At 36.3% G+C, this 14,892-nt stretch overlaps 1 protein-coding gene across 1 annotated transcript in view; it reads right to left on the reverse strand.

The window, feature by feature from the left end:
• The window catches only part of LOC149807189 (uS5 assembly chaperone PDCD2-like), a 32,942-nt gene extending 20,867 nt beyond the window's left edge, over positions 1-12,075 (reverse strand). The window contains exon 1 of the mRNA XM_089963356.1: positions 11,547-12,075. Coding sequence (XP_089819482.1) covers positions 11,547-12,075 — 529 coding nt within the window. The remainder of the gene's footprint in view (positions 1-11,546) is intronic.
• Positions 12,076-14,892: the final 2,817 nt, after the last annotated feature.

The following is a 14,892-nucleotide window of genomic DNA, read 5'->3' on the forward strand; positions in this document are numbered from 1 at the left end:
CCGTCTCAGTGGTTTTCTGCATCCCAGATAAAAAATTTGCATCCAAATATGTGTAATTAAGCGTTTCCAAGACCTCTGAGTCAAATCCCATTTGAAAACAAATAACACATATATAAAAGTGGTAGTCCTAGTTTTTCGTCTATATCCGAATGACATTAAACAATTCACAATATTTTTGCCAGTAGCCCAGCATAGTTGTTTACATGCTACATACTCATGTACTTAAATTGGACTGGATTATGGTCAGAATGGAGACAGCTATCAGCTTAGAAAGAAATTTTGTACAGTCAGTTTCAGTAATTTTCCATTAAGAATGTTTTTCAGAAAAGATTGCTACGACATAGGTCAAATGGAGATGAATATAACTCTGAGATCAGCAAGACTATGCTGTTTCTCTTTACCCTCATCTGCGTTTCAGAGTCCCCTAATTTTGTATTTGACCCCCAGTTTTGATACCATAGTTTGCTTTTTACTCAGTCTGACCCCCAGTTTTGACACGGAGATTTTTGATTCTCAGTTTTGCACACATAGGGATACACTAAGAATGCATTCCTTTTAATTTCAGTCTGCTAAAGTATTTACTTTTGTGTTTAGATTTGAGAGGAATCATTTATTTAAATGATTTATTGGAATTACAAGTGCTCACTGACTGATTGGACTAAAACAATACATGTATTTTGGACCTTATTGTTGTGATACATCAAGACTATTGCCACATCAGCACATTAAAGATTGGAATTAAATCAGAACACCACTGAAATTCACTGAGAACACTCTATACTTTTTAGATTTGTGATAGAACTTTAGGACTATTTGGGGATTTAATTTGCAATACTTTAAGTTCCTTTTAAATTGTCAGTATGTAACAGAGATTTAAATTATTTGGTGAGTTTTATGTAACATGTTTTTTTAAAACCACAAGCAACAGATTGATCAAGCAGTCATTTTTATGAAAAACATGCACAGATTAAATTACTCCTGTAAAGTCCATCTGGTTCCCTGGCTAACTCTAACGAAACTAATATGAAAATCCATAGCAGGATCAAGCTGGGCAAAGCCGATATTCAGATCTGACTACAATGGTCATGTTTTCATACTTTTAAGTTATTGCTCCATAAGTCTTTAACATAACCTTGGGTCATTTCAGAAAAATTAACAGTCAAATATTTCGAATCAGCATGTCTAAATACATGGACAGTAAATGTTTATTTGCAACCAAACAGGAAAACAGAATTATATCTCTATTGTGTAAACACCTGCCCCCATCAAAGCATTTAACATCTTGTTCCTCATTAGTCATACAATACTGACACTGATATTTATGTTTATGCGATCAACTAACATCAGAACGAGAAGTCAAATTTTCAGGAATATCTCACACACTCAGCAGCACGTTTCAATACTTTTCTACCAATTAAAGTCATATTGCTTTAGTCAGATTGTACTATTATCTGATGTGCATGAGTGTGTTATTTAGATTTTTAACATAGCTTTAAAAAAATTCAGTCTTATCACTGATTTCTGCAGTGTGGCAGTTTATAGTGAGGTTTAGCACTGGGGCATCATGCCGCAGACATGTAGTCACATTATCCTGACATGAGGCCAACCAGTCCTAACACTAACCTCTTAATGCTGAGCGCCAAGTGAGGCAGGTGTTATTACCATTTTTATAAGTCTTTGTTATGACTTGGCCAAGGTTCAAACCACAACCTTCTGCATCTGAGGCAGATGCTCTAACCAGTGGGCCACCGGAGGAGTCATTATCTTATGTCTTTTTCTAATAAATTTAAATTCAGACAGAAGCAAATGGACATGTTTTCAGCTTCCACTGACCTACATTTAATCTGGCTGGAATGTGATTGAAGCCATGAATGCCAAAATCACTAAAAAGGATGACAAGTATCTTGAACGAAATGAAGCTATCTAAATGCTTTCTTCAATATTAGGCACAAAAAAGAAATATGCACTGGTTTTAAAATGAGTGTGGTAGATAGGCAGGTTTGTTTTTGTTGTCTATTTTAAAATTATATATATATATATATATATATATATATATATTTATAATGCAATAAGTGCTTCAAGTACTGAGCTAAACTAGCTCAATTTGATGCACAAATCAACTTCTGATACTGCACAGGGCTAAACATGCTCAGTTAGATGCACAATTCATGTTTGGAATGTTTTTGATTATTTCTTTGAAACCCTAGGGGGGAAAATGTGCTTGGGTCAGCAACAAAAAACAAGGATGGTCAGCTGGCTGGAAACACTTTTTTAAATATAGGATTAAATGATCATGGTTGGGTATTTATCGATGTGTACATTTTACCTAATCCAAAGGACTTTATGTAAACTTTGTGAGTGATTAGGTAAAATTTACACATCGACAAATACCCAACCATGATCATTTAATTCATGTAGTTCCAATTTACTTCCTTTCTAATGGAGTCTCGTTCCTGATGTCACAGCGAACAAACGTATTTTTTTTTTAGCTCTGATATTATTGCAAATTTTATTGAAGTTCCTTCGCAAATGGATACAGTGTTGTTATCGAATATTACACCATGTTGCCGAAAGAGAATTGTGTAACGTTTTTGTGACGATTGTTTCAATATCCTTTAAATATATTCAGAATTACATAGAATGACAAACTGTCATATGTAAACTAACGTTGTTTATTTTAGTGACGTCATTCCCATAATGTCAAGTTTGAAAACTATCTCTCAATTTGCTTGATTTGTTTACTGTGTAAAACCGGCTTGGTGTATAATTTTAAAAGTTCTACTGAGTGCGGCTACCACCATCACCAATTAAAATAGAATAAAGGAACAGGAAAACAAGAGCAAAGAAATAATACCAAGAAGAGGGAACGATTAGCAAACCGCCAAGCTGTGAACAAAGGAATTGCACAGAACAAAGGAACTCTCAAACAAAGGAATGATAGGAACACGTAGCAGAAAACAAAGGAACAAAGGAGAGACTTCTAGCGGAGGAGCAGACTGGGTTAGGACAAAAACAAAAGACAAGTCATCATTCAATGCTATACGCAATTTAAGTAGAAGAATGCAAACTAGGTCCAAACAAATGGCTCTATTCAATCCAAACACGCAAACACACAAACCACCAAACAACCCTATCAATAAATCAGTAAAAATATTGGATGTATCACAACTCCAAACAGCACCAATAAAGCATGTAAAACAAGCAAGATTAACGCAAGTCGTACCAACCACAGCAAACTCGAATTCAACCAACATCACACTGGGACCCCAAATTCTGGCCACAAACACAGACCAAACAAACCACAAACCAGCAGACATAACTAACACACCCCCATCCCACCAACAGAAACTACTAGAAATACAAAACTACACTCCAGGGAACAATATAAATACAATGCCAATACTATTGCCAATCCTCTTCAAGGAAGCGGAAAAAACAAACACAAATGAAGATATAGACACCACTATTCCAAACCTAACAAATGAATTTGACAGTAACCTACATACCTTAAACTCCCCACAATTAGACCACATAACCATAACCAGTGCCCCAAAATTCACCAAAAATGAAATAACCAATTCTAGAAACATGCAAACAAGCCAACAACAGGAAATCAAGCAAACAACAATAAATCAAAACATTAGGAAAGAAACTATACACTCAAGCCAAACTCCTGGACCATCTGGGATAATAACAGCAAGGGAACCACCAACCTATGGGAACAAATCCAATGAATCAGACACTACAAAACTACCCAGCAGCATCACTAATATGGCAACCCAAAGACCCCAAACAACCCAAAACACATACCTAGGTAATGGCAAGGGCCCGCTAAAACCCCAAAACAACCAAAAAAAAACCCCACAAGTAAGGTTAACTCAAAACAAGAAATAAAACAACAACATAACCCCCAAAACAAAATTTACAACTATCATTCCATCGAACACACCATATACATAAGCAGCAGGTGCAACAGAATTACTAGTCTAAGTACCAATAGTATTATGACAACACTGGCCAAAATTCACACTGGACAATTCAAACTGATAAGACCAAGGCGAAACTACCTGATTGTCCAATGCAGCACAATTCAACAGGTGGTAAAATTCATCCAAATTGAAACTATAGGCCCAATAAAGATCAAAGTAGAGAGACACCATAGCACTCAGAGGAAAACACGAGTCACTTCAAACTCCAAACACAGTGAAACCACAACTAATCTGGCTGAACCCACTAAAACCACTATCTTTAAAAAAGTAATAGTACTAAACGGATACAACAAGGACATAAGCAATGAACTCCTACTTCATAAACTCACAGCAAATGGAACACAGACCACCAAAGTATATCGTCTTAAAAATCACAAGGGACAAGGAACAAACAAAGCAGTTATAGAGGCTACTGAGCCAATACCCTCAATAATAAAACAAGGACAGTCAGGAGTGTGCCATAAGCTGGAAAACTACATAAATAGGCCAAGATTTTGCACCAAATGCCTGCACTGGGGACACTACGCCCTCAGATGTAGATTCAAACCAAGATGTAAGTACTGTGGAGGTCAACACAAAGGAGAATGCCATACAATTAAACAAAAATGTGCTAACTGTAAAGAAAACTATTATGCTAGATCAGCAGAATGCAGATTTGCAATAAAAGAGAAACAAATAGTGGACTTAATGAACGAAAAACACCTCACCTACCATTCTGCCAAAAACATTAATTATAAAAACAACCCCAACACACCAAAATCTACCTCTGAAACAATCAATGAGCACCAAAACTCTCCACGCAGAATCGGAAGGGAAAACATTGCACCACAAAACATACCCTCGAATCAGGAAACAAAAGAACCAAAAACTACAACCCACATTGTAACAAACCATGACCACCCTGATAACACTCCAGATACAAACAAAACTGTCACCCCAAACATCCCCAAACCTAACACACACCCCAACACAGAATTAATACAGGAAATAATGAACCTAACAACAGGAACCCTAATGCAAGATCTCAGTAAGATAATGAGAACCCTCAAAACCATTTTCACCATACTAGCTGATTGGACCACAAGACTAACAGATAAAGACAACGTCAAAAATGAGTAGTACAAAAAATAATAAAATCACCATCTGGCAATGGAACTGCAGAGGAATCTTTAAAACCCTATCAGAACTGCAGAACAAACTGAATAATACGGCCATAAAACCAGACGTAATTTGCCTACAAGAAACCCTCATAACACAAGAACACAAACGCCTGCCCAAACTACAAGGCTATACCCAAGGAATCTTTAAAAACAGACCCATGGGGCAGAAAGGGGGTGGACTAGCAATTTTTTTTAATAGATAATCTACTATGAAGAAATAGAAGTACCCCCTAACCTAAACATCAATAATAGCATCAAAATAATGTCAGTAATGATAAATATAGGAACCACAAACATTCAAATAATAAATGCATACGACCCAGGGGGTACCTTCTGCCCTACCAACCTAATCTCACTAAAGGCAATCACTAATAACAACAACAATCTAATGATCTGTGGCAACTTAAATGCACACAGTGAATTATGGGGAGGTAAAAAGAAAGATCAAAGAGGGAAAATGGTTGAAAAATGGATAACTGAGAACAATCTGGTCATCTGAAATGACGGGTCGAACACTAGATTAAACCCTGAGGATGGCACTCTCTCAGCCATAGACCTAACCATCACTACCCCAAAATTGGCTCAAATCACAAATTGGTGGGTGGATCAGGAAGATACGTTAGGAAGTGACCATCTTCCCATCACAATCAATATTCAAACAAAAACTCAACACATTCCAAACGAAACCCCACCTAAATGGAGGTACCAAGAGGCAGACTGGGACCAATTCCAATTATTACTAGCTAGAGTAAATCCAGATAACTTAGAAAGCCCAAGTATTGACATGTATTATGATAACATAACAGACACAATTATAGAAGCAGCTAACTGATGCATACCAAAGACAACTAATATCCACAATAAATACCCTGTACCATGGTGGACTAAACAGTGCACTATTGCACATAAAGACAAAAAAAAGGCCTTAAATAAATATAAACGCACCAAAAATTCTATCTACTTCCAGCAATATAAAGATAAAGAAAAAGCACTAAAACAAACTATAAAAACTGCTAAAATTAATCTATGGCAAACCTTTTGCTCTGAGTCTAAAATTAAACTCAAAACAAATATGGGACAAGATAAAAGCCATCAAAGGGAAAGCAACTACCTCAGCCCCAAAAATTAAAAATGCCATAACAAATAAAGATAAGGCAGACCTAGCGAAGCATTTTTCAAACATGAGTAGCAACAATAATCACACCAGAAACTTTCAAGAACACAAAAAACTAATGGAGGGAACCCAGCCTCAAATGTTTCAAGACCAGGGAACAAAAGAATCTCACCTAAATAGCGACATCACAGTACATGAATGATAGATAGACCTACAATCAAAAAACGAAACATCCCCTGGCAAGGATCAGTTATATTATCTACAAAAAACTACCTATCAATATAACAATAGCCATAATCAAACTCTTTAATAGGATATGGGATAAAGGCCAACTACCCACCAAATGGAAACAGGCCATAGTAATACCAATCCCCAAGCTAGGTAAAGATCCCAGCAACATAAATTCGTACCGACCCATCTCCCTTACAAACAATATTTGCAAAATAATGGAGACAATAATTGCAAATAGGTTAAAACACCAACTAGAAATCAATAACCTACTCTCCATAAATCAATGTGGCTTTCAGAACAAACGGTCCACCACTGACCAACTTCTCAGATTGGAAACAGACATCAAACTAGCTTTTAACACATATAGGAAAACCGATTGCAACCTCATAGCGGTTTTTTTAGACCTAGAAAAAGCGTTCGACCTAGTATGGACCAATGGACTAATGGCCAAATTAAACCAATTTGGAATAACTGGACGCTTGTTCAACTGGATTGACGATTTGCTCACAGACCGGAAAATTACCACAAGAATAGGCAACACCCATTCGGAAGAATTTTCACTTGAAAATGGAACACCGCAAGGCAGTGTAATAAGTCCCTTACTATTTAACCTAATGCTAAATGACCTTGACCTCAATGCAGCCTCTGCAAAAATAAACTTGTCACAATTTGCAGATGATAGTGGCATATGGAGGAATGGAAATCCTGCCAATAACACAGTAGTTAAAGAAATCCAGCAGAACCTAGACAACATAGGGAGATGGGCAGACAAATGGGGTTTCAAAATATCTCATGAAAAAACTGTGGCAATCATATTCACCCCCAAACGAAATAACAACCTAGTCTATCCAAACTTCTATACACAAAATCAATTAATCAGATACGTAACAGTAGTAAACTTCCTAGGAATGTTCTTTGATAACCACCTCACATGGAAACAGCACATTGAACAACTCACCCAGAATTGTAACAAAGATCTCAATTTACTGAGGAACATCACAGGGACTGACTGGGGATCCAACCAGGAAACCCTCCTCACGATATATAAAAGCCTAATTAGATCAAAACTGGATTTACGATTGCCAAGCATATAACTCGGCTAAGCAACCTGTACTACAAAAACTTGACACTATCCAGAGAAAAGCCTTACTATTATGCACAGGAACACTCCCCTCAACATCATTAGAAGAACTACAAACACTAACAGGAGAACTACCCTTAAAATTACGTAGGCAAGAACTGCTCCTCCGATACTCCGTTCAATTAGATATCCACCCAGACAACCATCCCACCAAAATAGCTATAAATAAGTGTAAAGTTGTCTTCAAACCCAAAATCATACCCATCACAGCAAGTGGCAAAGTAATCCTTGAACTAAGAGAAAAGATACCTCTACTAAAAAAACAGGTAACAAACAATACAGACCAGAACAAATCACCATGGTTACAAAAACCACCAAGGATTAACAATGAAGCTACCAAATTAGGCAATAAAGAAGGACAAGAAAACTTGCTAAAACCTGTACTGGTAAACGAAATCAACCAAAAATACCCGAACTATGTTAAAATATATACCGATGGATCAAAAACAAACAACCCACCAAGAACAGCAGCAGCAATAGTCATCCCTGAACTCAATATACAAAGGGGATCCAGATTACCTGACTACTCCTCCATTTACACCAATGAATTCTGGGCTATACTTGAATCACTACAATGGATCAAAGACAATCAAATACCTAAAGCAGTCATTATAAGCGATTCCCTAAGTGTTATCAAATCGATCCAAAATCGCAATACACACTCTAGGGAGTAATTCCTCGACAGAGCATGCCAATTAATCAACGATATCACCACAGCACATCAATTAGTTGAGCTCATGTGGATACCGTTGCACATTGGAATCTCTGGCAACGAAACAGCAGACAAAGTTGCAAAAACCAAACTAGGAGATCAAAACTCTAACAAGCTTAACTATAGCTCTACAGAAGCAATAAGCTTCGCACAAACATATATAGACCAAACATGGCACGATGTTTGGAACTCCTCCACAAAAGGTAAAAAGCACCATGAAACCCAAAAAAATGTAGATAGGAACATACAGCTACCTAAGGGTACCTATTTAGAACAGAAAACCATAAACAGAATAATAACTGGAAAAACTAAACTAGCAAGCAGTTTTGGAAGGTTTATAGGACCCAAACCAGCAACCAGTAACTGTTTTAACTGCCACACCACCGAAGATCTACACCACGTATTCAATATATGCCCAAAATATCAACCCACTCGGAAAATATTTATCAAAAACCAAAAAGAGATTGGATCACCACACACATACCCTGAGTTACTTATGGACTCTAATAAAAATAAACAATCAGCATATAAAAATATAAATCAATTCATAGACTCAGCAGGACTTAGGAACAAAATATAATTACTATCACCACAAAACCAAAAGACCCAGTAACTAGCTAAATAAATTTAGAAGCCACCACATAAAAACCCATATCATTCAATTTTATAAAAGTATTAATAAATAATTCACTTACGAAGCACCTATAAAAAACTAAGGAAACCGCAAAATCTAATGTCCTAGATGTCCTTAACGAACCGAGTAATCAGCAAGGATTCTGGTCCTAGATGTCCTTAACGAACTGTGTAATCAGCTAGGACTCTGGTCTCTTGCTAAATAAAGTATAAATAACATTCAATCTCTAAAAACATTAATTAATAAATAACTTAAAGAGGTAATATCTATAAACTTACAAATAACATAACGTAGGAAACACACCCTAAACATCTCAACTAGTAATACCATAATAACCTTGAAAATCTCTCTTCATACATGATTTCTACTAAGAACCTCTATAAACAGCATAGAACATCCCCCCTCCTTTTAGAACATTTTGAAGAAAAAAAATAGAAATTTTTTTTAAAAAAAATATAAAAAAAAAATAAATCGCAAGAAACACAGGCAAATGCAACAAGAAACCAGCAATGTAAGCAAGCAGGACCGTTCCTGAGCTCTCCTTCCCACTAAAGACAGCCAACCATTCAAGTGTAGGGACCTTTATGGACCCATAGACTGAGGCCAAACTATCAGGGTTCTTTGAATCCATAAAAGCCTGGGGGAGGTGGCACCATCCCCTTCCCCAGGAACAACTAGCAGGCTGCGGTGCAGTCAGAAAAAAGTGGCACATGCACAATTGTGCGCATGCCACCATAATTAAACTCAACAACAAAAAAAATCCTTTCTAATATCAGACCAGCAGATTTAACCAATGAAACATTCACTTTTATGTACATCGAAGTTGTCTTTTATTAGCCTCTTAACTGCAATAGAATACATAGCCCTATCTTCACTAGCCAAGATTCATCGATCCATTCTTTATGCTGTGATATGGGGTAGAATGTCATATCTGGTCATGCCAGTGATATACTGTTATGATCATTATTTTGATACATAAAAAATGGTTGTTGCGGTTAAACTAGGAATATTTCTTTATTTTTTTTGCTGAAAATTACACTTGCGTGAGGCACGTGTTGTTATAGCAACGTCATTGTTACTTTCTACGCATTTCAATCTCTAAAAGCAAGATCGTGTCCATTTTTAGTGACATCCCTTGGTTGACATATGACCCTGACCTTTAATAACCGCTGCTATAACATGCTGTCGAAGTGAAATGCAATAATTTCCGAAGATTGGCTTCTAAAGCCTGCACATGCCTTCTTGGGCAAAAGGGGCTTGTGTTGGAATGCAGGAAGGTCTGTGCAATTACATTGTTTTAACTTCTAATAGTCGATTTTAAGCTGTGGCTTGTCATTCTTGATCAGAAATCACAAGAGTGGGTGCGTGGGAGCTTCACATCAAATGATCTGGTAACAGGGAACCAAAACTAGTCCACAGAATTTATTGATGTGTAAAAAATTCCAGATCAGTATCACGTGACTGTTTATATCCAACCAAAGCGCAAAAAACGCAGAAAAAAATTGGAATTATTGCCTCAATATAGTTGTATTCATTTTGTCAAAAAAGAATACTTGAACTTAAATGATTTTGGCATTCGCAGCTTCCATCACTTTGACTTAAATTGACCCAAAAACAAATATCAGGGTCAATGTCTTACATTGTAGGACTATAGTCTGAATATACCTCCCTGTTTGTTTGTATCCCCTATAGATTTAAAAGATGAAAAGCACAAATGTGATAACAGATGCACAGAACTTAGTTCATTTATTAATTCATAATTTCAAACCCGATTATGCCCAGGTAGGTCCCCAACACCTTATCATTGTTGCATTTCATTCCAAGCAGAAATTTTCAGTGTATAAGATGACTGTTCACCAGTCATTTTCAGTTCCTGGAGAAGTCCATTTTCAGTGAAGAGGTATATGCATGACTACACAGAAGGAAAATACTGTTGTCTGCTTCCAGTATTTACAACTGCAAATATGGCTTTCACATGATTTATCAAGTGGTGTAATTTCTACGTATATGTGTGGAAAGGATATAACTCTAAACTCTCAATATTATGGTAATTTACAGAATTATCCATCAGTTACCAAATAGGATATGGCGGATATGTTTCTTGAATGAAATGAAACGTTGCTTTACAGTTCTAATAGGCATAATATGTTTTATATTCATTTCGTTAAAGAATAATATTTCAACTTAACCCGATTTTGGCATTCCTGGCGTTCATCACTTTCCTGTCAACTTAAATTCAGGCCAATGAAATTTGAAAATAGGTCCATTTCTTTTGTGAGAATTTGAATTTATTAGAGAAAAGACATCAGAGTAAGTAAAGTCTGACTAAAACATTATGACTTTACTTTGTAGAAAAGTGCCGTTATCTTAGTTGCCAGTTGTGAGAGATATTCCTGAAAATCTGATTTTCGTTACGATGTTGGTCGACACCAAAATACACTACACAGTGCTGTTAGTTAGGCAGTAAGACTATGACGCCCAAAACATAAATAATAGTATCAAGGTCTTACATGTAGGACTAGTGCCTAATGTGTCACAAATCAAGATTCAAAACAAAACCAAGACCTGCAGTTTCTTGTATTGCACACGATTTCTTATGCTGAATCTTCCAATCAATAGCCTGATGTCCTTTGCTGCAATACGATACATTCTGACATCTGGCACATCTTTTCGTACCCCAGGCTCCACATACAATACACACTGGTTGATATTTTTCTGCTGTTGGTTCATCATCGACTTTGTCTTTGACCTGTGAGTCAGACGTGTAAAAATCATTGTTTTTTGGCAGTTGTGACCTAAATACCCTAAGATTTTTGTTTTCATTTTTTCTGCAGCAAGCTGGGTTGCGGCAAACAAAAATAAATATTGTTCTGTGATAAGCAGAAGGTGTGTCGTCTCTCGGAGTGTACACTTGAATTAAAAACATTGTTGTTTCCCCGCACAATTTGCATGACAATTGTTCTGGTGAAAGTATAGGTTTAAGTGAAAGCCATGCAGGCTTTCCGCCAACTTTACTTTGGGAAAAACAACTTTTCAGCATGAATTCTTCTCTTTCCTCAACAAAACCTAGTTCAACATTCGTACAACTCGCCATGATGGAATATATAATACCAAGGTCAATCGACGCTTTAGTAGGTTTCCTAATAATGTTAAGCATTTGAAATACTTGATTGCCATGTGCTATGACGAACAAATCTCAATTCGGAACTGACACTGGTTCGGGTCCGGTCCATGTATTTACCGCAAACAACTACAAACCACCACAAACCTACCGCAAACCACCCTTATAAATATATCAACACAATTTTATCTCATAAAATGTGGGTAGAGGAGTTAAAATATATATACAATAAAGTATTTAATGTAACTCAAATTCACTCAGATAAATCTAAAAATCTCAAACGAATCTGAATATGTGCATATTTTTCCACCTATTTCCAGTGTCAGTAACAGACATGGGTCATCGGGTAGTAGTTATTCACAACAGTTTGATAGTGCTTTTTTTCTCAACCATATATCAATCGGCCGTATGTGAGAACAAATCTCAAAACGATGGATACAATATCAGATAGACTGCTCTACTCAAAACCTAAGAACGTTTATTACGTATTAAAATAAAACGACTCTTTAAATGGACCACGGAACTTCCAACAAGCAAGGAACACAACTTATCGAGAAGAATGTTAAAGAAACTAGCAAAACCAAAACACTTACTCAGAAAATATTATCGGCGAGATGTTAGAGATGATTGGTATGTGTGAGAAGCATACGTTTATAAAGTGAGTAAAACAAGACAGAAATAGTGCCATCCATCGTATTATACCGACAACCAAATAACAGACTTACATTATTTGGAGGAGAAAAAAAAAAAAAAAAACACGGGACAAATAATCTCACAACAATTGTATACAGAAACCAGAGTATCACAAGGAAAGTCACCAATGAAAATCCATTTTTTTGGGGGTGGGGGGGTATGGCCTGTGCTTTTGCACAAAGACGCAAGTTACGAGCCAATACAAAACATTAATATCCCAAATTTCAGCCAAACTTGAGAACAACATTAGAAGTGTCGAAATAAGACAACACAAGCATGTATCATTTTTGTACAGATGAAGAACTTGACCTGACCAGAGCTGTGGATATGTCCTTCCCAAATGTGTATCGGGTACAGTGTAAGAGTACATGAAAACAAACAATCAAACAAACAAAACCATTAAAATTCCAACTGCAAAGAAAAGTTGGCGTGACTGGTAATCTGAAGAGAACAGCGACCGATAAAATTTTGGGCGACGCCAGGTTGGTTAATGTGGACAGTTTCGTCGTCTTTGACGACGGGTGGTCCTCGGATAATAAACAGCTTCTTCGTGACCACCCTCTCTTCATCAAATATTATGACAGCCACGTTAAAGAAAAATTCTGTTGCCATGAAAATCAACCAAGAAGAAACAAATCTCAATGAGGACTTATGGACAACCTGTTAAGTATATTGGATTTAATTTATATTTGATTTAATTTAATTGTTTGTAAGTTTTAAAGTCTTTTTATTTTTAATTGTATTATATGTCAAAATAATGTAGATTTGTTTACTAGGAACTTGATATATTTTTTAGAAAATAGTTTGATTTTGACTCTTCAGTTGTAAACTCCTAAAGCTGACCTTGATTTCAGAAATCACGGAGACAAGTAAACAACTTTTTATTTTTGTCTTATTCTTAGAGTGAAATGATTCGTTTTTGTCAAGGTCATAATGGGACTAGGTGCTTTTAGACGTAAATACTTCCCGAAGATTCTGAAAAGTTGACCCTCATCCGGGAATCTGTTTTGCGTTTCAAGTTACTGTATATTCTTTGTTTATAGAAATATTTCTCAGTCGGAGCTTTTCTTACACTGGAAAGTGTATGTTGTGTCCGCTGGAGTTACAATTTAATTTTTATTCAAATTATTTGGATTCTAAATGATTAATTCTTTCTCCTGGAAATATTTGAGTGCTCATATAGAATTCTTGGACAAAGACATTTATTTAAATTTTATTCTGAAATTCAAACGTTGTGATATTATTGACTATGAAACAACAAAGAACTGTTGACATCAACACAATACGGACTACAGTATACGTCAAAGCCTTCCATTTTGGATTCTTCGTCGGGACTCGGACTTGAATTCATTAGAATATTTCATTATTAGGACTTCTAAAATTTAATTCGTGGATTATTCTTGGATTATTTTTGGATTTGATTCTTAAAACCGTAAGTTCTTTTTTCTCCTCATTTTTTTAGTGTTTTTCCAGGGAAATACATTATTTGTTAAAAAAAATTCAGAGCTTGTTGTTTTCACTCTTTCTTTTATTACTGTATATGGGAGTCTAAACACGTAACATAAGAAAACAATAATGCCGAATCATTGAACAACATACTTTAAAAAAAACAAAAAACACAACAACAAACGCCAGTGTCTGGAAGCCACGAAACAGGCTGAAGTAGACCTCCAGTTCGTAGATTTCCGATGTGCACTACATGGCGAAAGCAATTAGACCTACTGTTTGCACCGATATTTTGCCGTATATTGCGTCAACAGCGTAATGTTGCGTTGTTAAACTGAGGAGAAACACAACAACAACAAAAATCCTGAAATTCCGTATTTCCCAGTAGACTATAGAGTCATCTGTAAAATGTCTTGTGTTGGATTTGATGCTCGCAGAAAAACATTAATGAACACCAGGAAGAGGATATGACCCAAAACGCTCCCTTGAAATACCCCACTAACAACTGGTGCTGGGTCTAATGTCGCTCCATCCACTATAACTCTTTGCGATCTGTCTGATAGGAAATCTCTGATCCATTTATGGGTGTTACCCCTGATGTTATAGTGGTCCAACATATTGATGAGTCTTACATGGGGGACACGATCGAAA

Source organism: Sinohyriopsis cumingii, chromosome 1, assembly GCF_028554795.1.
Source record: "Sinohyriopsis cumingii isolate HCF-2022 chromosome 1, ASM2855479v2, whole genome shotgun sequence".
NCBI lineage: Eukaryota > Metazoa > Mollusca > Bivalvia > Unionida > Unionidae > Sinohyriopsis > Sinohyriopsis cumingii.